The sequence below is a fragment of the Choloepus didactylus genome, chromosome 3 (assembly GCF_015220235.1).
Source record: "Choloepus didactylus isolate mChoDid1 chromosome 3, mChoDid1.pri, whole genome shotgun sequence".
Classification (NCBI taxonomy): Eukaryota; Metazoa; Chordata; class Mammalia; order Pilosa; family Megalonychidae; genus Choloepus; species Choloepus didactylus.
In genome coordinates, this window is record NC_051309.1 from 108,607,858 (window position 1) to 108,634,671 (window position 26,814).

At 38.0% G+C, this 26,814-nt stretch overlaps 1 protein-coding gene across 1 annotated transcript in view; it reads left to right on the top strand.

Annotated features, from left to right (window-relative positions):
* The window catches only part of LOC119529693 (microsomal triglyceride transfer protein), a 41,421-nt gene extending 30,848 nt beyond the window's left edge, over window positions 1-10,573 (top strand). Inside the window, exons 13-18 of the mRNA XM_037830322.1 lie at window positions 140-237; window positions 339-460; window positions 2,323-2,550; window positions 5,429-5,553; window positions 7,584-7,754; window positions 9,133-10,573. Of these exons, the coding sequence (XP_037686250.1) occupies window positions 140-237; window positions 339-460; window positions 2,323-2,550; window positions 5,429-5,553; window positions 7,584-7,754; window positions 9,133-9,304 (916 nt within the window). The 3' untranslated portion in view covers window positions 9,305-10,573. The remainder of the gene's footprint in view (window positions 1-139; window positions 238-338; window positions 461-2,322; window positions 2,551-5,428; window positions 5,554-7,583; window positions 7,755-9,132) is intronic.
* Window positions 10,574-26,814: the final 16,241 nt, after the last annotated feature.

Consider the following 26,814-nt stretch of genomic DNA (forward strand, 5'->3'; position numbering starts at 1 on the left):
TGGCACCTCCCCCAAACTTGGAGTGGCATGAGGAAAATTTGGCCCCCATTTGCCACTGATTTAGATTTTTTTTCCAAATACTGACTTGGGAAGCAGACATCATGATGAATGGGCAGCTTTTTCCTTTTATATGTTGCAGCAAAATGGTCCGTCGAGTTCTGAAGGAAATGGTTGCTCACAATTATGACCGTTTCTCTAAGACTGGATCCTCTTCTGCCTATACTGGCTATATAGAACGTATGTAACCCAAAAAGGTATTTTCCTTCCATGCCCCTATCCAACTTGGTACTGCTGGAGCTGTTAATAAGTTACAATGTTGATTTCCCTTTTGACTTTAGGTGATACCCATTCGGCATCTACTTATGGCCTTGATATTCTTTACTCTGGTTCTGGCATTCTAAGAAGGAGCAACTTAAATATTTTTCAGTATTTGGGGAAGACTGATCTTCACGCTATTCAGGTAACTTATTTTCCGTGAATTTTACCTAATGAAGTATGTAAGAAATTAGCCTGAGAAAAAATTAAACATATACCGATGGTAACACTATAGAATGTGTAAGTTAATGGTGGCTTTTGTCATATCTCACCCATGATTACATCATCTGAAAGAGTCTCAAAGAGTTTCAATACTAACTTGCAGATTAAGTAATTTGATTCACTAGACTTGCCAAACATCCCTTTGACTTTTCAAAGATACACATGTTTACAAAATTGAATTTGTGCTAATATATCTCACATATATCTTCTATAATAATTTATTTTTACTCACAGATAATGAAAACCTTCCTAATAGAATATGGATCTCTGAAAAGTCAATCCATATTCTCCCAATACTGCTAGGAAAGAAAAGAATAAGTGGAGGCATATGACAACTGGCTGACTTCTATACCTTTAAATTTATCCAAAATTAGCTAACAATCTATAAAAGCTTCCAATTTCACTTCTATGTATATATATGTTATATCCGACAATAAAAAATACAATAAAAAAGTTTCCAATGTATGAAACATACTTCCTTTTAAGTTGTCCTGCGTATCAAGTCATAACTTTTTAAATAAGGTTATGTAAGCTTATAAAGTGATCCAGTGCTACATAAATTAGAGCTCTTATCAATATTATATTACTACACTCTTTGATGATACTATAGTCAAAATGCTATGCTCCTCTGTCCTTAGGAATCACCATCTGTTTCCTGATATGCACTCTGAAATGCCAGATGCGCAGTGGTTAAGGGGCTGTGAATGAAGGAGAGAATACATGTAGCTTCCTATGTATCTTAGTTTGCCAGGATTGCTATGACAAATACCACACCCTGGATGTCTTAACAACAGGAATTTATTATCTTACGGTTTCGGAGGCTAGAAATCCAAAATCAAGACATTGGCAAGGCCATCCCCAAAGTCTGTAGCATTCTGGTGCAGGCTTGCCACAATCCTTGGAGTTCCTTGGCTTTCGTCTCTGCTTCCTATTACATGACAATCTTTCTTTCCTTGGATCTGTTCTTCTGGTTTCCACTGACTTCTGGCTTCTTCTTGTGTCTTTTTCTGACTGCATCAGAATTTCTAATCCAGTCATATGAATTAAGACCCACCCTGATCCAATTTGGCTGCACCTTAACTAATAGTAACATCTTTAAAAGGTCCTATTTACAAATGGGTTCACATTCACAGGAATGTGGATGAAAACTAAGAACATGTCTTTTGTGGGATATATGATTTGATCCCCAGTACTATATATATATGGTAGAAATTAGGGTTTGTGCCCCCTTGTGTTCATCGTCTTTTTTTTTTTTTTTTTTTTTTTTTTTAACTAGAGAGGAAAGTTTGACATGGAAAATCTGGCTTAGAGAGTTCCATACCCTCTCACAGTAGCAGCTTTAGGGTCTGCTCTGACTGTCCCAGCCCCTCTCCATCTCCTTTAAGAAGCTCTCCAACATAGTCAATACATTGTATGACAGTCCTGGAGAGACCAGGAATCTCTAGGATAACATCATAAAATAGAAAGCACACAGGTTATGGAATCAGACAGAAGGGGTTTGAATCCTGCCTCTACCATTTTCTCACCGGGTGAATTTGAACCTATTATTCCCCGTTTACAAAATGAATAAAATCATATGTGCCACAAAGGGTGATTGTGAGAAAACAAACTGTCCTTATATTCAAACATACAGTATGTTTTTATTTGTTTGTTTCTGCTTAGTCTGTGCAGATTGTTGAGTTTCTTACCCCTAGAAAAGTTCTAGCTGCAGCTCTGAAGCCTCACCGTCACTTACAGAACAGGCAGGTGGCTTGTGCTGTGTATGTCATGTTGTCTTTTCCCTAGGTGGTTATAGAAGCTCAAGGACTAGAGGCCTTAATTGCAGCCACTCCTGATGAGGGAGAGGAGAACCTGGACTCCTATGCAGGCATGTCAGCCATCCTCTTAGATGTTCAGCTCAGACCTGTCACTTTTTTCAATGGATACGGTGATTTGATGTCCAAAATTCTGTCAGCATCTAGTGACCCTATCAGTGTGGTGAAAGGACTTGTTCTGCTAACAGATCACTCCCAGGTAATTCATTCATTCTGCAGATATTTATCTAGTTCCCTAAAATGTGCCAAGCACATTCAACCTTCCTGATATTGTTGCATTTTCTCTCTTTTTTTTCCCTTTACTATAGATAAACAGAGTTTTCTTTTGTATTTATTAAGTTAATTAAGAGGTCTCCTCCCTGTTGAGGCAAAAGTGAAAATACTTGTTGACAGAAGCAAGAAATTATGGAAAAAACAGCCTAAGTTTAGCACAAAGGCTTTGATATTTATCTTGAAGGCAGGAGCCAAACTAGATGGCTTTATAAACTACATATGACGTTTATAGTGACGATGATAATAAAGATCCACACAATGCATTGTTTTGACCTCTGCCTAGTTAGTAGAGGCACAAGCAACCATTGATGCCAGCCACATGTTTCACAGAGACTCAACCTAAAATTATCCTGTTCACAGAATCTTGGAAAGGTTTTTTCATTCTTAGAGAACGGGGATTCTTTCTTTCTCTTGAGCCAGTCTTCAGAATAACTTTCCCATATTCCTCAGCTCAAAATCTGACAATATTTTACTAAAGTCTGACAAAACTTCTCTTCTATAAAGTTTTGAGTGACCAAGATACTGTGGGATGAGGGTGGTCTGACTAATTGGATTTCCTGAGAAACAGAAGAGGGTTAATCAGATTATCCTTTGAGTTTGAAAATTTGATGCATTAAATCTTTCTCATTAATGGCTTGATTTATTACCTGCCTTACTAAGCATAGTGATATGAAAAATGGAATATTAGCTAAATGTTTCTATTGGGGGAATCAGAGTGATTGCTGTGCATTCTAATCCATACTTATGAATTTGTTTATAAAAACAGCCAATGGGCCAGAGTTTCCTGTAGACCATGGTTTGCTAACACCAATCTAAATTATCTTGTAGGATTTTGCTTTCATTAAGCACCTGAGGCATATTCTAAGAGAAAAATCATTCCTTCACTCTATATTTCAGGTAGATGTTTGGAGTTACTATACAGATAAGCTGTTTGAGGCCCCATGGCTCTAAAAAGCACTCCAGTAATGCTATCCCAGCTTCAGAGGCACATAACACTCTAGGTCAAGTGCTGACATTGAAGGAAATTTTGGCAGTGGGTGGCCTGTTGCAGGCACCAGGGCAGATGGAATTACTCTGTGCTTGCTCTCTCTCTCTCTTCGGCTAATTGGATTATTCTTCAGAGGATGAAGTCTGGTGAAGTAGCTTAATAAAGGGATCCTTTGTAACCCACAAAAAACATATTTTCCTGAATGGAAGTGATATGATGAGTTTTCAAAATGTCAGTGTCTTAAAAGAAACACCTTTGAAACCAAAAGTAAAAGATGGAAGAGGTTGCATTAGATACGAATGCAAAGCTCCATTATCTTGTTCCTCTAGTTCATAGGCAAGAATTTAAATAACTATGCACCCTGGGTCAAACAAGGACATAAGTCTATGCTCGTTTTTGCAGTATTTCTCAAAACAAACTACCTTGCCCATCAGGAGACAAAAGAGAAGTATGATTTCATGACAGTCATGTATAAAGTAGAAAAGTCTGGATTTTCATTCTGATTCCATGTTAGCCTGATCATTGCATGAAGAATCACATGCCTTCATCCAAAGTGTGTCTTTCAGACTGAAAATAGATTCATAGCACAATCATACTTTTTTAGTACACCTGGTAGTAAACCAAGTCCTTCGACTGAGATTTCCTGCCACATTTTTTGGAAAGTGGAGCTAATTCAGGGAGATCAACACTATCCTTTCTAGAAAGTGAAACCATGATATTTATAGTTGGCAAATGCACAGCTTGTATAGCCTGAGTAGGGCAGTTACATAAAGAAGTTAGTCATGCTGCCAATGCCATGTACTTAAGATCTTTGGAGGAATATCAAAATTAAGGATATTGAGCCTTTTTTCCCAGAACCATTATCACTTCCAACACTGTCCCCAAGCAATCTGATTCCAATTCAGCTTTAATGGTTTCCAGCCAACATCACCCCGTCAGTGTACACTGAAAAGGCAAGATTTAAGGCTAAATTCTGGCAAATAGCACAAACAAATGGCTTTAGGCAACCAAAAAATTGCTCAGATGGACTGTTTGTAAATTATTATGGTCCATCTGAAAAATTGTTGTCATGTTCTTGCTGGACTTGACTGCTAATTGGATGTCATTCCAAATGTCAAACAGCTAGGTATTAAAGTTTAATTAAATTACTTGCCTTCCTTTCCAAGCTTAATCTAGGCTATTTCGGGAACTTGTATACCATACAGCAGTTTTTGTCTTGCTTCTTATTCACCACCAGGATGCAGTTGTCCATATTAACACAGCACATAACTAGAGAAGTGCTGAAGGGCCTCGGGAGACAACCTAGCCCAACCCCACACACAGATTTCTGATGGAGATGCTTTCATTTTCAATTTAGGTGAATCAGAATCACACAAAGGATTTTAAAACACAGATTACTGGGCCTGACCCGCAGAGTTTCTGATTCACTAGGTCTGAGAATATGCATTTCTAACAAGTTCACAGGTAATGCTGATGTTGTCCTTCAGGGGACCACACTTTGAGAACCATTGCTGCTCAAAAGTGTGGCAACAATTGAAAGAAAACACTCTTCTCAACTGGCACTTTGATTCTCTACTATTTTAATTGACTAAATTTTTTAGCACACCAATCATCTGCTGATGATCAAAATTAGGATAAGGTTTTTCCAAGGCTGGAGAAAGACTCTAGCATCAACACAACCCAAATGGTCTTATCTACAGCAGGAGGTTGAATGTGTGTTTGGAAAGAGGGTTGGCTAAACTGTACTATATAATTGTTTGTCTATCTATCTGCCTGCCTCTATGTCTATCTATTTATTTATTTATTTTGTTTTTAGGAGATTCAGTTGCAGTCTGGACTAAAAGCCAATATGGAGGTCCAAGGTGGTCTAGCTATTGATATTTCAGGTTCAATGGAATTTAGTCTGTGGTATCGTGAGTCCAAAACCCGTGTGAACAATCGGTAAGCAAAATATGTGTAATTCTCTATGCAAAGAACTGCATCGATGTATTTTGAGAATTATTTAACCTTCTGACTTTTCAAAATGTATGCCTTTTATTAGTAATCATTAAATCACACAGTTGGAAGTCATTCAGTACCTAGTACAACTGAGCTGAGAATCTTCCAACTTTAAAAGATCCACAGACACACACCCTGTGATGAGGGGTTCATCTTCTCTTGGTATTCCACTTAAGTAGTTCCACTTAAGTAGTTGTTGACACTATGAGAAACTTTTATTTTGAAGCAAACTTTTTAGCTTATACCTCTTGTGGTTTAAAACATTTTGTGCTTTTCTGTCTTCAGTGAAGGAAGAAAGAAATATTAGAACATCATTTCTGGGAAAAATCTAAGTCTTAAACATTAGAAGTCCTTAAGGTTTCTTTGTTCTTTGTTTTTTTGTTTGTTTGTTTGTTTTGTTTTGTTTTGTTTTGTTTTGTTTTTTGTCAGTATTCCTCTTTTCTAAATAAAATGTTTTCTGCTACTTTAGTTTTTCCTCATCTACCTGAAATCAAATGAAAGTGTCCTATTTTGAACATAAACAAGATCTTAAAGGAAATGGAAATGTAGTTCAATTTTATCTTTTTTGAATCTTTAGAAATATGATGGGGCAGAAGCAGCACTGCACTATCACATGGAGCTAGAAGGACTGATAGAGTGTTTTGGGTTTAGATAGCATTGATATGTCTTAGTAGTTGTAGAGGTCACCTTGACATGCATTATAACCATTAAAGCAATCAGTAAACTTAAAACAAGCCACATCTGAAATCATCCCCTCTGACAAGGTGGGATAAGAGGGATAAAAGGAAATTTTTTATTCATTTTGAACTTGGATACAAGAATTGGAAACAATCAAAAGGAGGCACATTTAGTGTGAAAGGTGACCAGCAGTGTTACTAAAAGGAATCAAAGAATGAGAAATGGAACTGACCATCACAGGTTCAACAATATAATTTAGGACTTCCTACTTTTTTGAAGTATTTTCAAGAATCTATCAGTATCCGCACTGTAACCAGTCTATCTTCCATTTTTCATTTGTTCACTCACTCACTCATTAATTTAAAAAGTATTTCTTAAGCCTTTGTTGAGTATAAGTCGTTATGAGGTACTCTAAGAGATTCAGAGATTTAAAAGTGCCACATGTGACCTATTTTTACACTGACAACAACAGCAGCAGGCATTGCAAATCATGCAGCAAAAAATAGTGCCCCTATCAGAAAAAATGTGGATACATGACTTTGGTATAATTATGGGTGCAATTTCCCACAGTTTCATAGTAGACCTTCTACTGGGATTGTTTTCCCTCTGCATTATCATCCAAGCCACATTCCCTCACCACTCCAGTCTGTCTGTCCATTCTCTGGACTGTCACTGAAGTACCCACAATATCTGTTTCTCCTGGCCCTTACTGTACATGACCCATGTATAGTACCAAGGGTTTTTGGTAAGACAATATTTTTTCAAATATCTTGGCAACCACAGATTTAGGTCTCCGGAGACTTTTTGGAGAAAGTGGTAAAAGTGAAATATCTACATAGACTATAATAGATACATAGAATTGCCAACAGAAAGAGACTTACCAAGAAAATTGTTACAAACTTCAGCTGACTTCTTGGTGAGTTTAGACTTACTTTTAAGATGACTCAGTTATTTCTGACCTCCTGAGAGAGCTGGACTCCAGGTGTGTCTTCGTCTTGGCCCTTGGTACCCTCTACCAAATAGCAGTAGTATCTGATAGACACTTCTTCCCCATATCCAGAGTTGAAAGCTGGGGAGGGCTTGGGGGACGGGCAAACTCTCATTGCCCAGCCTTTGGAACTAATCGGGCCCTGATTACCAAAAGAGCTCCAAGCTCATCTAAGTCATCTATCAGTCCCTTAAGGTTTCCTTCCATTGGTTAGTGCCATTAGTTCAGACTCTGTGAAATTGTTGCTGTTAATTCAGCTCAGTTTAATTTGATGTTCATGGAGGATGTTTTGCCCCCAAATTTTCAGGGTGGCCATGGTAATAAATGGTGACATCACAGTGGACTCCTCTTTTGTGAAAGCTGGCCTGGAGACCAGTGTAGAAACAGAAGCAGGGCTGGAGTTCATCTCCACTGTGCAGTTTTCTCAGTACCCTTTCCTGGTTTGCATGCAGATGGACAAGACTGAAGCTCCACTGAGGTAAGAAACAATGTTTGTGATATGGTCTACGTCCATCCCCAGTTCACCTTGAACTTGCTTTCAGTTTGTAGCATTCAGTTTCAGAATTAAAAGACTATGGTAGAAATCCGGTGAAAGATGAATTTTCTTAAATGACTGAAAGAATGATTGATAAGACTAAGAAAAGTCAGTTCCTAGGATACCAAGAAACTCTAAGGACTAATACCTATGATTATGGAGCTAATACCCTGTACTATTCCAGAAATAACTTATCAAGGAAACAAAGGGATCTGATTTACCATAGGAGTTGCCAGATGGTTTCAGTAAAAATACCAAATGCACATTTGCTATCTAGTATCTTCACAATTGTTTCTTAGACAGAAAGTTCAAAACAAAACACCTTGGTTTGGGGCCCAAATGAATTGCAATTTGACCTTGCTTAAGTTTTAGCTCAAGCTTGTCTTTGGGATTTTGAATATATATTTTAAATGTTTTCAATAGAATTTTAGAGTCATGTAAAGCAAACACACAACTCTCCATGTAAGTTTCTTAACTTCTTTTCTGCTCCAGAGCTTAACTCTCATCTGCACTGCATCCTTTGAATCTTAACCGTTATTTACAACACTACTGTCATACAGAGCTAGAAGGACTAATAGAGTGTTTTGGATCTAGGTAACATTGACACTTCTTAGTAGTTGTAGAGGTCACCTTGACATGCATTATAACCATTAAAGCAATCGGTATACTTAAAACATAAGCCACATCTGACATCATCTCCTCCAACAAGGTGGGCAGAGTTAAGCACCATCTTTAGTCTACTAATACATCACTATCCATATAAGGAAGGCATGAATTATATAAATATAAGTACAAATACAGGGAGGTTATATTTTTACAACATAAAAGATGGTGGGTTGTAGTTAGAGTATTAAGCTGTCAGTAACTTACACTAACTTGTATTAAAAATAAGCCTCCAAAAAGGCACATTGAAGAATGTTTCCCCAACAGCATTCTCAGCTTCAGTCCAGCTGGACTTGGGACTTACTGAAAAGGGGATGCTCCCAGGTGGGGCTCCTGGAATGAGGTGTAGAAGACCTAGCGAGGCCTGAAAAACTTAACAGCATTTCCAGGGAAGGAATTCAGTCCTTCATTCAAGGAAATTGTATAGCAGGACTCCTATATTTCAGGCATGTTAGGTATACCTGTGGGTGTTCAAAGAAATGGGAAGAGGGAAATCACCTCCATTCATGGGAATGGAGGCTGGTAACCTTTGGCACTTATATCCCATCTCAAATTGCGTTGAAACAGAAGCTTCAATTGTACACTTAATAATTTGACTTGGACAGGTGGAGGATGAGTTTAATGTATGTGTAATTTTAATGTTGTTTTTGTTATGCAGGCAATTCGAGACCAAGTATGAAAGGCTTTCTACAGGCAGAGGTTATGTCTCCCGGAAAAGAAAAGAAAGGCTAATAGCGGGATCTGAATTCCCGCTCCATCAAGAGAACTCGGATATGTGCAAGATCGTGTTTGCCCCTGAGCCAGAGAGTGCATCCAGTGGTTGGTTTTGAAACTGAAAGGTGATCTTTCACTTGAATCCATCTCCCCAGAAGGGATACAATGTGACATGCCTAAGTACTTGCTCTCTGAGAGCATAGTGTTTACATATTTACCTGTATTTAAGATATTTGTAAAAAGCTATGAAAAACCACAAATGATTAGATTTGGACCTATTCAGAATACTACCTACAAGTGTCATTTTGAGTCAACACATGGGACATTTTCAGCAACATTCTCTGTTTTCTTACACCTCTTTCAAATCCCATTTAGTAGAGTGAGGATAGTTCTGCTCAGGAGAAGCCCATTTTGCTTCAAAAATTCCAATCAATGTGTATGAAACCCCTTCTTGATGGAACCTTAAATGTAGTTTGTTTTCTACCACACATGTTGCCTATTCAGGAAAAACCAGGCCAATGTTTCGTTTGAGGGATGGGGGAGACATTTTAAAGACTTTTATCGGCCAACTTCAAGAATTAATATTTATCTCTTCTGTTGTTTTTAATTTTAGTAAGCATTGTTAGAGGGCATACAGAATTAAAACATACAGTCTCGTCATTCTGCTACCACATGGCCAGGTGTCTAGAAGGAAGCCATTCTGTCCTCTTCCTCCAGCCCTACAACAATATTGGATTTAGCACATAGGATTTAGAAAATTAATGTAAGAAACTCCATTTGATTTTTCTTGTGCTGACCTCTTTGAGACAGTAATGTGCTGCACTGTCCTTTATAAGGGACACATTCATCATATCTCTGCTTCACTTGTTTTGTGGCAGAAGCTCTAGTCTGTTTGACTACAATCTGCACAATAGCCAGTAGAGCTGAGGGAACTTACTATTGCTTCAAGAAAAGGGGGGATATGTATTGCTGAAACATGAAATCAAGGAAAGAATGTCTTTATTTGTGTGAATTAAAGGAGCCATGTCAAACGTTTTCAAATATTTATTAATAAAACAGACATATGTGTTTATAGTGATAAACCCAAAACAGATGTCAGATGGTCATATGCCTATCTCTATATAAATATATATATAGCTAGAATACCATTGGTTGTAAATTGAAAGTTTAGCTAGCATGTTGTTGGTCATAAATTGAAAATAAAATGTGATTAAATATGTGGAAATCCTAGTGAATTCCTTTTGTATTTCATTACTTTGAATATTATATTGGTCCATTCCTACCACTTTTTGAGCCCAGATCCATCTAAGCCACTGCAGCTCTACGGAAGAGGACAGATTCCCTAAGTGGGCGGTGTTGGAGCTTCCCAGCTGCTAAAACAAATACCATACAGTGGGTTTTCTTAACAATAGGAATTTATGGGATCATGGTTTCAGAGGCTAGAAGGCTTGCTTCTCTCAAGTTGGTATCTGCTAGCTGGCTGGCTGGTCATCCTTGGGTCTGGCTTTGCCATCACATAGCAATGTACTTGATGGAGTCTTCTCTTTTCTCCTCTAAGTTCCATTGACTTCCACCTTCTTACTTTTCCTGTGGCTTTCTGAATCTATGTCTGAATTTCATTCTGCATATAAAGGATTCCAGTAATCCAGTAAGCCCAATCTGATTCAGTTGACCACACCTTAACTAAAAATAACATCTCCAAAAGGCCTTATGGGTTCATAATCACAGAGATGGATTAAAATTAACAACATGTTTTTTTTTTTCTGGTGTACAGGCATTCTTTGGAGATACCGTGGGTTTGGTTCCAAGTCATTGCAATAAAGTGAATATCACAATAAAGCAAGTCACATGAATTTTTTGTTTTCCCAGTGCATATAAAACTGGTGTTTACACTATATTGTTGTCTATTAAGTGTGCAATACCATTATGTCTAAAAACAATGTATACACCTTAGTTAAAAATACTTTATTGCTAAAAATGGTAACTAACTTCTGAGCCTTTAAAGAGTCATAATCTTTTTGCTGGTGGAGGACTTTGCCTCGATGTTGATGGCTGCTGACTGATCAGGATGGTGACTGCTAAAGGTTGTGGTGACTGTAGCAATTTCTTAAAATAAGACAGCAATGAAGTTTGCTGCATAGATTGATTCTTCCTTTCATGAAAGATTTCTCTGTAGCAAGAGATGCTGTTTGAAAGCATTTTACCCACAATAGGACTTCTTTCAAAATTGGAGTCAATCCTTTCAAACCCTGCTGCTACTTTATCAACTAAGTTTATGTACTATTCTAAGTCCTTTGTTTACATTTCAACAATGCTCACAGCATCTTAGCCAGGAATAGATTTCATCTCAACAAACCACTTTTTTTTTGCTCATCAGTTTAAGTTTTATCGTGAGATTTCAGCAGTTCAGTAACATCTTCAGTCTACACTTCTAATTCTAGTTCACTTGCTATTTCTACCACATCTGCAGTGACCTCCTCCACTAAAGTCTTGAACCCCTCAAAGTCATCCATGAGGGTTGGAATCAATATCTTTCAAACTCTTGTTATTGTTGACATTTTTACTTCCTTCCATGAATCATGATGTTCTCACTGGCATCTAAAATGGTGACTCCTTTTCCAGAAGGTTTTCAATTTTCTTTGTCCAGATCCATCAGAGGAATCACTATCTATGGCAGCAATACCCTTACAAAATGTATTTCTTAAATAATACAACTTGAAAGTAGAAATGACTCCTTGATCCATGGACTGCAGAATAGCTGTTATGTTCGCAGCCATGAAAACAATCTCATTGTACTTCTCCATCAGAGCTCTTGGGTGACCAGGTGCAATGTCAATGAACAGTAATCTTTTGAAAGGAATCTCTTTTTTCTGAGCAGGAGGTCTCAACAATGGGATTAAAATATTCAGGAAACCATGTTGTAAACAAATGTGCTGTCATCTAGACTTTGTTGTTCCATTTATACAGCACAGACAGAGTAGTTTCAGCATCATTCTTAAGGGCCCTAGGATTTTGGGAGTAGTAAATGAGCATTGGCTTTAACTTAAAAGTCAGCTGCATTAGCCCTGACGGGAAAGTCAACCTGGCTTTTGAAGTTTTGAAACCAGGCATCGACTTCTCTCTAGCTGTTAAAGTCCAAGATGGCATCTTCTTCTAATAGAAGGCTGTTTCATCCACATTGAACATTTGTTGTTTGTATAGCCACCTTCATCAATTATTTTTAGCTAGATCTTCTGGAAAACTTGCTGCAGCTTCTGTATCAGCACTTGCTGCATTATCTTATACTTTTATGTTACAGAGATAGCTTCTTTCCTTAAACCGCATGAACCAGCCTCTGCTAACTTCATATATTTCTTGGGCAGCTTCCTCACCTCTCTCAGCCTTCATAGAACTGAAGAGAGTTAGGGTCTTCCTCTGGATCAGGCTTTGGTTTAAGGGAATGTTGTGGCTGATTTCGTCTTCTATCTAGACCACTAAAATTTTCTCCATATCAGCAATAAGCCTGTTCTCACTTTCTTCTCATTTGTTTGTTCACTGGAGTAGCACTTTTAATTTCCCTCAAGAACTTTTCCTTTGCATTCACAACTTGGATAACTGGTGCAAAAAGCCTAACTTTTTGCCTATCTTGGCTTTAGACATGCCTTTCTCACTAAGTTTGATCATTTCTAGCTTTTGACTTAAAGTGAGAGATGTGACTCCTCCTTTCACCTGAACATGTAGAAGCCATTGCAGGGTTACTAACTGGCCTAATTTCAATATTGTTGTTCTCAGAGAATAAAGAAGCCTCAGATAGGAAGAGAGACAGAGTAGTGGCTGGTTGGAGGAGCGATCAGAACATACAACATTTATCAGTTAGGTTCATTGTCTTATATAGGTGTGGTCCATAGTGTCCCCAAGCAATTATAATAGTAACATCAAACATCACTGATCACAGATCACCATAATGAATATAATAATCATGAAAAAGTTTGAAATACAGCAAGAATTACCAAAATGTGATGTAGAGACATGAAGTAAGCACATGCTGTTGGAAAAAACAGCATTGATAGATTTGCTCGACATGGGGTTGCCATAAACTTTCAATTTGTAGGAAACGTAATATCTGCAAAGTGCAATAAAGTCAAACACAATAAAATAAGGTATCCCTGTAGTCTATGCTAACAATACGATTTATCGTGGTACCCTTGGGTCCCATGGCATGAGCTTGACTTTTGGAGGGGCTGGAGACTAAGGTCAGTCATACAGTCAGCTTCTCTATGCAACCAATCACCAATTAAAACCTTGTACACCAAGACTTGGGTATGTTTCTCTGGGTTGGTAATACTCTGTACATGTTGCCACACATTGTTAATGAGAGAAGTACTATTCATACAACTTCACTGGGAAAGGACAACTGGAAGCTTGCATATAGAACTCTCTTGGAACCTGGCCTATAGGCCTTTTCCCATTACTGCTTTTAATCTGTATCCTTTCACTATAATAAAATTTAGCCATGAGTATAACAGCTTTGCTGAGTTCACTCAGTCCTTCTAGGGAATCATTGAACTTGAATGTGGTCTTAAGGACCTCACTGTGCTGTTGTTAGAATTCACTGAGGTAATGCATGTTAAACATATTATACAGCACAGAGTAAGCATTTTTAAAATGTAATTTACCACTATCATGAATGTTGGCTTTAATATTACAGGTGTAGCGAACAATGTTCTTCTCTACGAATGGCCAACTTCTATAAAAAGTTTATATAAATAAAGTTTAGACTTTATTCCTACCTCCACCTTGCAACTAGTTGGAAAGCCTAGCAGTCATTTCCTCTCCAGCTTGCAAGACTGGGTGCCATTTGTGTGGGTATCTGAACCTTTCTCATGCAGCATCTGGGATGGTGAAAGCCCAGAAGAACAGCAGTGAGGGGATTTGGAATTAGACACTCCTGTGTATCTGAAATCTCACCTCTTCCCCTTACTACTGATGTATGAAGCCCCAAACCTCCCAGCTCCTCTATCTGTAAAATACACCAAACCCCATAGGTAGTGTGTAGATTAGAAAAGGTAATGGGCCAGTGCCTGGCACATAGCAAGCACTTAATAAGTATTTGATAATGTGCTGGATAATTTCATTTGCCAACTTGGCTAGGTTATCATGTCCAGTTTTTAGGTCGAGCAAGCACTGGCCTGATTGTTACTGTCAGGGTTTTACATAGATGGATTTAAATCTTGAGTCAGTTGATTGCTGATGATGGACCCTGACTAAAAAAGCTAACATCATTATTAACTTTTTCTTAAATGCAATTTTTTGAGATATATTCACACACCATATAATACATCCAAAGTATACAATCATTGGCTCGCTGTATCATCATATAGTTGTACATTCATCTTCACAATCAACTTTAAAACATTTTCATTAATCCAAAAGAAAGAAAAAAATAAAAAAGAATACCCAAAACATCCCATAATCCTCATTCACACTATTATATATATATTGCCTTTGTTTTATTACTCATCTGCCCATACACTGGGTAAAGGGAGTGTCAGTCACAAGGTTTTCACAATCACATGGTCATATGATAAAAGTTACATAGCTATACAATTATCATCAAGAATCAAGTCTACTGGATTACAGTTCAAAAGTTTCAGATATTTCCTTCTAGCTATTCTAATACAGTAGAAACTAAAAAAGATTATCTATATAATGCACAAAAATAACCACCTCTCTATTTGAAATCTCTCAGCCACTGAAACTTTATTTTGTTTCATTTTTTTTCTCCTTTTGGGTCAAGAAGGCATTCTCACCCCCACAATGCCAGGGACAGGCTCATCCCTGAGAGTCATGTCCCTGTCCCACGTAAGGGAGAGGGCAGTGAGTTTATTTGCAGAGTTGGCTGAGAGACAGAGGCCACATCTGAGCAAAAAAAGAGGTTCTCTGGGGGTGACCCTTAGGCATAATTATAAGTAGGCTTAGCTTCCCCTTTGCAGGAATAAGTTTCATAAGGGCCAGACCCAAGACTGGGGGCTTGACTCATTATATTGGGAGTCCCTAATGCTTGAGAGCATATCAGGAATTCCCCAGGTGAGGAAGTTTAATATTTTTACATTTTCCCCCAGTCCCTCAAGGGGACTTTGCAAATACTTTTTTTATTTTCTGTCCAAAGTACTCTGAGGTGTATCAGGGTATTACATTAACCTGTACAGAATACAAGATCTGTTGCCCTATTCTAGTTTCCATGTAATTATGTTGTTTAAATAAACTGACCATACAGATTTTAAATTAGAAAGTGTGCTACAGAGAATATAAATTTTGTACCAAATATCTCTTAAATAACAGTTAAAATTCAGGAATAGATGTGGCTGCTGTAAGAGCTTATAATATATGAATCTTTACAATAAGCCTTATTGAATATTTTGTACTCCTGCATCAAATGCCCAATCTCTGCACATAGTCTATCCCCTGATAACCTATGCTCTCAAATTCAATTCTCAGCATTTTCTCATAATGGTTAATTTATATTAGTGAGGCCTTACAATATTTGTCCTTTTGTTTCTGGCTTATTTCACTCAACATAGTGTCCTCAAGGTTCATTCGCCTAGTTGCATGCCTCACAAATTCATTCCTTCTTGCAGCCAGTCAATATCCCATTGTATGTGTACACCACAGTTCACCCTTCCATTCACCCATCGATGTACCATTAGACCACCTCCATTCATTTTAACTCATGAATACTGCCACCATAAATATCAGTGTGCAAATGCTTATTCATGTCCTTGATTTCAGTTCTTCCATGTATATACAAAATAACAGGGTTGCAGGATCATATGGCAACCCTACACTTAGCCTCCTGTGGAACCACTACACTGCCCTCCAGAGGGGCTTCACCATTCTACTTAACTACCACTAGTGAATAGGCATATCACTCTCTCCACATCTTCTCCAATGTTTGTATCTTTCTGTTTATTTTTTGAACAGTTTTATTCACATATGATGTAATCAATCCTAAGTGAACAATCAACAGCTCCTGGTATAATCACGTAGTTATGCTTTCCCACCACAATCTATATGAGAACATTTCCATTTCTTCTTCAAAAAAGAAGAGGAAGAAAAACAAACAAAAAATAAAGAAAAAATAGAAAATAAAGAATTAAAAAATAAATAAAATAAAAAAGGAGAAACAACAACAACAAGAATCCGATACCCTCCCTTGTATCACCCTCTGTTGAAATTCAGCTTTGGCATATTGTCTTTGTTACAATTAATGGAAGAATATTACAATGCTACTGCTAACTATAGACCTTCATGTGGCAGCCCATGGCCTGAACAAAACAGGCCTGAGAACTTTGGCATACAGCATTCTGTGTGACCTAGGCAGTTAATGTTAACCTATCATCTTTGTAAGCCAGTAAAGAGAAAAGGGTAAATTAACCTTAAAATGTAACTTTAAAACATGAAATGGGAAGTAAACAGAAGGTGAGAAACTCTTGGTCTCACAAAAGAGCAAGATGTAAATGTACCCCCGACACCCTGTTGTCAAATGTTAGTCTACCTGCTTCCTGGCTCTCAAATGTTGTGGTTATCTATCAATCACCGCCCCCCCCCCTCCTCCATCAAGACTCTTTTCCGGTGCTTGTACCCTCAGGAATGTCTTGGTCTCAAACTCTTATAACTGGCTTGCTGTCCTCTTTTTAATTGTGCAACTTCCCCGTGAATGTGATTTCTGCCCGGCCTGAGAGAGCTGTTGTGATTTCTTCACAACTTCTCCCCCTGTTGGTAAGCCCTGAATAAAAGTTCATGTATCAGACAATGCTCAGTGTCTTCTTTAGCCTCTGGACTGGCAAAGCCCTCATGGGCTGTGACACCTAGTTTCCAGTAATTGTATTTTTTCCTATATACTACCCCATTTTCAATACCTTGCAATGTTGGCATTCACTTGTTCTTTGTCATGTAAAAACTTATATTTCTGCATTTAATCTCCATCAATGTGCACTCTAGTTTTTGCTAAGTTATACAATCCCAGTTTTTATCCTCTAGCTTTCCTTCTGGTGTCATACATGCTCCTAACCTTCCTCTTTCAACTATACTCACACTCAGGTTTGTTCATTTCACTTGCAATATTGTGTGCTATTTCTGGATCTTTACAATAAATCCTGTTGAACATTATGTACTCTTTCAGCATCAAATGCCCAATCTCTACCCTCTTTCTACCTCTTGATAACTGTATTCTTAACTTGAACTCTCCAAATTTGCCCATTGTATTTAGTTCAAATTAGTGAGACCATACAGTATTTGTCCTTTTGTTTCTAATTTTGCTCAACATAATGTCCTCAAGGTTCATCCAAGGTATATATATATACCACAGTTTGTTTATCCACTCAACCGTTGACAAACATTTGGGATCTTTCTGTCTCTTGGCATTTGTGAATAATGCCACTATAAACATAGATGAGCAAATGTCTGTTCATGTCCCTGCTTTCAGTTCCTCCAAGTATATACCTAGCAATGGGATTGCTGGATTATATGGCAATTCTATATTTAGCTTCCTGAGGAACACTGAGCTGCCTTCCAGAATGGATGCACCATTCTACATTCCCACTAACAGAGAATAAGTGTACTTCTTTCTCCACGTCTTCTCTAGCACTTGAATTTTATGTTTTTTTTTTTTTTTTTTTGATAGTGGCCATGCTGATAGGTGTGAGATGATATTTCGTTGTGGTTTTGATTGCATTTCCCTAATAGCCAAGGAAGTTGAGCATCTTTTCATATGTTTTTGAGCCATTTGTATTTCCTCTTTGGAAAAATGTCTGTCCATGTCTTTTATCCATTTTTTGATTGAATTGTTTGTCTTTTTGTTGTTGAGTTGTAAGATCTCTTTATATATTCTGGATATTATACCCTTATCTGATATGTGGTTTCTAAATATTGTCTCCCATTGTGTACACTGCCTTTTACTTTGCTGACAAGGTCCTTTGATAGTAAATCTATTTTGTTGACTTTCACCCTTGAATTTCATTGGTATTGGGGGGTCTCCTAGGTTTCTTTATTATGGAAACCCTACTTTTGCATTATAGAAACTATTATGGTATTTTGTAAAAACATGACTTCCACCCATTTCTCCACACCATCAACTTGACTTGAGAATTTACTGATTCTTTCTTTGCCAAATTCCAAGCTCAGCTTTATTTTCCCTCACTCTGCCAGTAGCCAGCCACGTATCCACAACAAGTCAACCTCTCCATTTTGTACATAGATAGTATTTTGGGCTTCTTCCAGCTCCCAGAATCTGTGACTTCCTTTCCAGCTTCTCTCTCACAGTCAAGCAATGAGTAGATTCTTTAAGACTCTGTGCATTTCCTCCCCCACAGTAAACCACAGCCCATGGAAAGCCTGCTCTGTAACCCTTTGCCTTTGTCCTCTGTGAAAGTGTTAATTACCAAGATCAAAGAACAAGTATTTTCATGAAGAAGCATGAAATGAATCTCAAATGCAGCCATAAAATATGCAAGTTGCAGTAGAAAGTTCTTGGGGAAAACAGTAAAAGAACTCTACATAAGAAGTGAAATGGATAGCATTTTTGAGAGGGAAGAAAATACAGAAAGAAGACTACATTCCAGCTCAGTCATTGTTCTTCCTTAGGACTTGAGCAGAATGTCATACTTTTGTCTAAAATTTTCCTATTCTTAGTCACTATCTCCCTCAAATCACTTTTTCCTTCTTTGTCAGGATCCCTTCAGGAAACAAGATTGCTATATGAAAGCAATAGCCTACTCAACTGGGTAGTTTGAGAAGAACTCAATAGACTTTACAAAGGTAAAGGCAGGACAAAGGGAAACAACAATGGATGGTGCAGCGCCCTGAGACTCATAACTTCAGTGAGCTTGAAAGGTCAAGGAAGGAAGTGATTACTGGAACCCAGAGACCACAGACTGGGGAAGCTGTGTCCTTGGGTTGAGGGACAAACCAAACTCACCATCAAGCAGCCAGGAAAATAAATACCCTAACTTCACTTTCTTTCCTCTCTCTTATCTTCTGCTAATGGGACCCATTAGCAGAAAACAACCAGAAGCCAGAGGGCAAGAGGACCTACTGTTGCAGACTATACACAAAGCAGGTGGAAAGGGTGGAGAGGGGTTTGGAGGTAAAAATGGAAGAAATCCAGATAAGGATTTTATGATGGGTCCTTCCTTACAATTTATTAATTTATTTAATTGTACATCTTAGCCAACATGAAGGGCCTATTAGGATCAAGCAGTGTACTCAATTTTTAAAACTAAAAGTAAAATGCATTGCCTCATCTCAAAAAACTCAGAGAAGTGAGAGAAGAGAAATCAATAAAAATAATTTTACTATGCTGGTTGTATCAGTTTGGTAAAGCTGCCAGAATGTGATATACCAAAAATGGATTGGCTTTTACAATGGGGACTTATAACCTACAATTTACAGTTCTTAGGTAATGAAAATGTCCAATTCATGCCATCAACAGGACTGGACTCTGAAGACAGGATGCTAGCATCTGGGACACCTCTATCATGTGGGAAGGCAAATGGCTGGCATCTGCTTGTTCTTTGCTCCCAGGTTTTATTACTTTCAGACTCTGGTTTCAGTGGCTTCCTCTCTGTGCTTCTGTGGGTACTCTCCTAGCTTCTCTGGGGCTTTTCTCCATTAGCTTCTCTTAATTTCGTCTCTTATAAAAGGACTCCAGTAAGGGGACTAAGACTTACCCTGAATGAGGTGGGTCACATCTCAATTGAAATAAACTAATCAAATGGTCCCACCCATAATAAGTCTGCACCCAGAGGAATGGATTAAAAGAACATGGTCTTTTCTGGGGTACATAATATCTTCAAATGACCACAATGGTATAATTGCTTTTAAAGTAATGTGTCCAAAATCCTAAAGGAACATAAATAGGGGAAACATAAAGAAAGCATCATCAAGGATGTGACATTTGAGCCAGGACACATGATTTCTTTACCTGTACCCCAATTACTACTTAACCAGAATCAGCCCCTTACCTTGCTATGCATCAGCTTTCTTTACTATTTATGACATCTAAAACACCCAGATGGAGTCAGGTCTGTTTGCCTTCAGCTTGAATGTTCAGTCAAACCATTAGGATTCTCAGAGAGCATGTTGTACAATGGTAAATTCTATTTGATGAGATTAAAACAGAACATAAAAATTTAGGTCAATAAAAATTCCACCATTTGAGGTACACTAGCTAATCATTTACCTTCTATCAGGGGATTATAGTTAATTTAGAATGACATTAGTAATCCTTTGCTACCCTCCTATTAATAATAGTTTAATTTATTCACAGTCGACTTGGAGCAGCACATGAACTTGAAAGCTATTTTCACCCTTCTATTTTTACTAGAAAGATTCCTGCCATAATCTTCTAAGATTACACGTGAAGGTTTGGACATTCTCTTTCCAGCATAGGCTTTCGGGTTTTAATTACCTGGTTCCTTTTATTACTGAAAGTGAGTTACCTCCATTCTGTTTCTGGGTACTCTAGCCCCACTTTTATTTACACTTCTGCCACTCAATTTTGTTTGAAGAGTAATTATGTAAACACAGTCATAGAGTAAGATTTCAATGTGAGATAATCTTTCAAATTATTGAGATACACCTAGGTGCTTAAAGGTGAAAACGTTTTAATATATTTCTCAATAAGAAAAGAAGATATTAGGCTCTTTAACAAAATCTGAGGTGACTGTGGTGAATTTAATAAAATGCACTTGTTGGATGAGCAGACAAATTCCCAGAAATTAAAATTATTGATGCCTAACCAAAGTCTTCCAATGTTTCCCTCTATCTTCACTACTTATCAAACACCTCATGTTGTACTTGTTAGGTGCCATGCACTGCTCTAGGCATTTCAAAGCTACTGCCAAGCCTAGTTTCCATCACAGATCCCCCTAAGAGAAGCTGCCAACTATTTAGACACCTACTTCCCATGTACATTCATTACATATACCACCCACTTTGGTGGCTGCCCTTCTCTGTCGCCTTCTTCTGTTCTTGTTTTCATCTTATTTTTATTGTGTAAGTACCTTATCTTCACTCCAAAAGTGTGAGCTTCTCAAGTGCAGGGCTGTGAATCCCCAATATCTTCCAGCTAACATGCAGTACATTGTTTTAGTTTGCTAAAGCTGACGAAATGCAATGTACCAGAAATGGTTTGGCTTTTACAATAGGGATTTATTAACTGACAAGTTTACAGTTCCGAGGCCATGAAAATGTCCAAATCAGACATCAACAAGATAATACCTTCTCCCCAAAGACTGGCTATCAGTGATCCTCAGCTCCTCTGTAACATGGCCAAGCACATGGTGACATCTGTTGGTCTGTCTCTTCTCTCCTGGGTTTTGTTGCTTCCAGCTTCTGGCTTCAGTGGCTTCCTTTCTGTTTTTTATGGTTTCTCTCTGTTTTCTGTGTGTCCTCTCTAAGGTTCTCAGGCTTTTCATTCTGAGCTTCTCTGACTTTTTTCTGGGTCTTCTCTATGTCTTTTCTCCTCTTATAAGGACCCAGTAAGAGGATTAAGACCCACCCTGAGTGAGGTGGGTCACATCTCAACTTAAGATCCTATTTACAATGGGTCCACACTACAGGAATCGATTAGCTTTAAGATTATCTTTTCTGGGTACATTCAGCTTCAAACCACCACATACATGTTAAAAAATATACTGAACTACTCCCTATGGTTGTCACGACAGTCAGAACTTGAATTACTTTCAGGATGGCCAAGGTGCCATTTGAAGGGATAGATTTCAGTTAGTCTCAGTAGTAAAGCAATTTACTCTCCCTTTGTGATACAGAATTATTATTAAAATAAAGGGCCAAATTTCAGGCTAGAATAATTTGCCAAAATGGAAGGAAATCAATATTTCCTAACCACCATCTTTTAAAAAAGGCTCACAAAAACCCTGAGAGACAAGTATTTTTCTCCTTTTAAAAAAATCACTGTGGAAAATGAGTTGTGAAAAGGGAATATCTCTATTACCATGACAAAGAATTCTTTATTTTGGATCACCACCCTTCCTGCTTCCCTCCAGGAAAGTAACAACCTGTAGTTGCTAGAGCCTCCAGGTCCAGAGCAGTGCTTCTTAAACTTGAGGGTGCATAAGAATCACCTAGAGGACTTGTTAGAACACAGAGAGATGTTCCCTTCCTCCCCTCCCACAAATTTCTGATTTAGCAGACCTGAGGCAGGCTGAGAATTTGCAAAGAAAACAAGTTTCCCAGGCAGAGCTCAAGTTGTTGGTCTGGGGATCACACTTTGATAGACCTGCTCTAGAGAAATTTGACCCAGAGAGGAAGGAAGATACTAAAATTACAGAAAGAACATAAGTTTTTCCTGATATTTGTAAGCTGGAGAGAAAATAGTGTGAAGGCAACAATTTGTGCTTTGAGCTGTGAAATATTTATTTTTGCAAGTCACAGGAGTCTCAGATCCTTTCATCTTCAGGATATTATTGCCAACTAAGAAACAGCAAACTAAGCTGCAAGACAGTAAAGGTATCTATTTGGGGTCTTAGAATTGCAATTCTGGGAGCATAGATTCAGGTTGCAACCCAAATCATGCCCTGCCTTGGCATTGGTGTTAAAGGAAAAGATTACACAAGTTGTTTGTGGCTGGTGGATAGTTGGGTACTCCAATTGTCTTTCAGATTAGATAGTTAACTGGGTTCTGTATCCTGTGGTTTGTTTATGATGTCCGGATGTCCTTAGGGTTTTGAGGAATATCGTTGCTTGAGGCTTTGCTTACTGTGGCAGTTTGTGATATCCAGCTAGGATTTGCACGAGTAACCTTCAGAATGACTTCCTAACTCCATTTGAAATCTCTTAGCCATAGAAACTCTATTTTGTTTTATTTCTTTTAACATATGAAACAAGTGAAGTGCTAAAATACGAAGTTTCTAAATGGGACATTCACATGGCCTCTTCTCATTAGAATAAACTATTTCTAAAGAATGGTTAACTTAGGTGTGTTGGGAGGTTAGATGTGGGTGGGAAAACATCTCAAAATCATGTGTGAAAAGTCTTAAGAACATTCTGCCCTTTTATACAGTAATTCTACTTAGAGGACTTTATCTCAAGGAAATAATAAGGGATGCTTGCAAAGATATATGTTCAGAGATGTTCACTGAAGCATTATTTTGATAGCCTCAAACTAAAAAATTAAACTGAAAAATATGGAATTGGTTAAGCATACTATGACAAAGACAAATGAGGAAATAAGCCATTAAAAATCATGTCCTCTAATAATATTGGAAGATATGATGGTAAGTTTATAGTATTGTGAAGCAAAAAAATAAAAATAAAATAAAATAAAAGAGAGGCACTATAAAATAGCATGTAAATATTTAGAAATATTTGCCTTCTACAGGCCACTTGTGTAGTGGATCTCTCTAAGTGACTAAGATTTTCTTTTTCCTATTTTTCAATTTTTTAAATATTCAAAAATTTCCCAATTTCCTTTATTTGAATATGCATTATTGTTACAAATAGAAGATATCCCATTAAATAGTTTGAACATCTTTAAGCAACCATTAACACAGTGAATTTAAATTTTTCAGAATCAGTAATGATATAATGGAGAGGTACATACAAGTAGCTAATATTTTCCATGCTAACTAGAGCCTGGGCTCTCCCCCACCCCTTCTAATGCGGAATAAGACCCCACGGCATGTAGCAACCTGCTTGTGAAGAAGGGGTATTTCCCAAATATGGGTTCGTTGCTCAGCACAGTTAACAGAAGTCACACCTAACCGGGCTGAGGAGGAAAAGATGGTTTATTTTATGCCAGCGGAAAGCAAGGGAAGTTTTCCCAAATCTGCCTCCCCAAAGTGTTTCCCTAATTTGGTTTTACATCCAGGTTCAGAGACAAAGAGATAATCATTCAGTCAACTTGTAACAAGAGTGGTAGACAAAAGGCCCATCTATCTGGAAGGTTTGGGGGCAGTTTCCCAGTGATTTTTTAATTGACTAAACCCATTAGAGACAAAGGGAGTCAACTATTTTAGTTAACATGGAGAACTTCAGTAATTTGTTGTGTCCTGTTTTCTAGGTGACACCTGAGAAAGGTGCAAACTACATTTATATATGTTTCCAGAACTTACATTTACAAATTGCTCCATTGTGAGAATAACAGCTACCATTATAGCCTGTTTTCAGTTTTAAATGTTACGTTTTAAGGAGAACTTACAATTTTCTGCTTCTTTACAGTTTTTTAAGATTTAAAAGTCACTGTTACAATTTCCCCCTTAAAATAATATTTATTTCCAATCTTGGGAATTGGGCCGTCAGTCATTCTGGCTGCTTTATGCTGACAATTGGGACAAAGTAATTAAGGGGATGGCTGGTGAAATTTCTGATTTATAACTTGTAGATATTGTTGATTTCCTTTGGGGGAGAATGGATTATTCTAGCTGGAGTTCTGGAAGATGAGAAGGGTTACATTTTGTGAATTATTAGGCACATATATATAGCATTGAACATTAATTAAAGCACAAGTACCACCTTGGGTGGTGACCAGAATATTTAATGCTATTTTGTTTTGCAAAACTGTAAGAAAGGAATAAGTTTCATTTTCACATAGAGACAGCATGGAATAAGGGAAATGGAGGCAAAACCAGTTTAAACAAGCCCCAGACAAAGAGAAGAGAGAATCTACCTGCTCCTTATATGGAAAAGTAACCATAGTTACTGGAATGTAAAGAGATATGAGGTAATATCAGAGGCGGGAACTCACAGCAAAAAAATAAAAATTTGGGGGGGATAGGCTGATCAGTTCAAAATCTCAATAATGAGCTAGTTGGCTCTCTGGGATTGGCTGTACAAATTAAAATCTCAAAAGATGAATTAGTTAGTGTTCTCGGATAGGCTGTAACTTCTGTAGTACCCAGTCAATGGGGAAACAGGGGAGGGACTTGCGAATTAGGAGTAGGCGATTTAAAGATCGCCATTCTCTTCCTCTGGCGCACCAGCCTTCGGCGTGTTTGGCTGGACGCCCTATCTTGCAAGATCGTAAATAAATTCTTTTCTCCTCCAGAACCGAGAGAGCGTTTATTCCCTTACAGGTACCGCTTTATTTCCGACAAAAACCACCTTTTTAAGTTGTGAGGTTTCAACATTAAGTAGTGATATTGCTAGTTTTTACCATTTTCCTACCTTGACCACAAAAATAAATTTCCCTTTCCATGAACTTTTTGCAATTTTCTGCATCCATTCAGGTTTTTATCCTACATTCTGTAACAACCACTTATTTAGGACAAAACCACTTTCATTTTCCTTCTAATCAAAACATTTCTTATACCCTGGATCATTCTTAGCTGGAGTTGGAAGATGAAAAGGGTTTTGTACATATTGGAGTTATTTGAGTACATAGAGACAAGAGGCATTTGACTAGGACAAGAGGAGACATAATAATTAGGAAGATTATAATCACAGTTTGAAAAAGTTTATAACTATGACCCTATTTCTGGAGGATTTAATGTTACCACAGTTTTCATCTAACAAGAGGTGTCTTTACCCAGGAACAGTTGCAGCTTGACTCTGGTAAGGTGAATTCCAGCACGTTATTTTTCACAACTTAGGAAAAAATGAGGAACAAGTAACACTAAATAAGGCCTAGCCCATTTAGGATTTAGTTGAACCTGGGGGTACTGGTTTTTTTAGGTGCAGATCCAGACTTAATTTTTAGGCTGGTAATGGTGTAAGGGGGTTGTGGGAGCCCATGGCCCCCAAGTGTCTTGAAAACTGCACACAGCAGTTTGCTTGACTTAGGACAGCTGAGGTTTGATCTACTCTCCTGGTAATATCAGGGGCTAAATGTAATCTATACCCAAAATTACCTCCTCCCTGAGACTCTCTAAGACACTATCTCTATAATACTCCCTTCCTCCCTGTTGATTACAATCAGCCTCTCCCTACATTGTATGACCCTGCTCCCTGCCTTATGCTCTCATACCCACTGGAATCTCAAGCCCTTATAACCAACTTATTCAGCCCCCCAAGGTGTGGACTATTTCCATGTTGTGCTCTGAACACGCTGCCATTCAGAGCAGCTCCTGAATCCATTCAGAGAAGCTCCTAATTTAGGGCAACGTGACTCAACTTCCCCACCCTGTAGGTAAGCCCCATAATAAAAGCTCATGTCTCAGAATGTATCCGGTGCTTTCTTTAGTCCTTTTGCTACAAAAGACCTCTTGCGCCATGACAGGGTTGTACACCTGTGGGGAATTTAAAGCATTAAAGTCATAATTGTTAATTTCAGCTAAAGTAGTACTTAAGAACTTTACATATTGAATTGTAGTTAATTTTGAACTTGGATGCATGTTATCTACTTATCTAACCCTTAGAAATCACCTTTTAAATGTTACTTTAAAGGGCCCAAACCCAGCCCGCTTCAAAAGGGCTACTCCCATCCTCAAAAGGACAGTAGGCCGAGCTCTGTTCCATTTTTCAAGCAGATTTTGATGAGGCTGTGTTTTAAAGTTCAATTAATGCATTTTGTTTTTCCTGTAGACTGTGGCTGGTAGGCAGAATGCAGGCACCAGTTGACGCTAAGGGTCTTGAAATACCTTTAACAATTTTGCTGTGAACTCTGGTTTATTGCTTTGAACAGAAAGCAGAA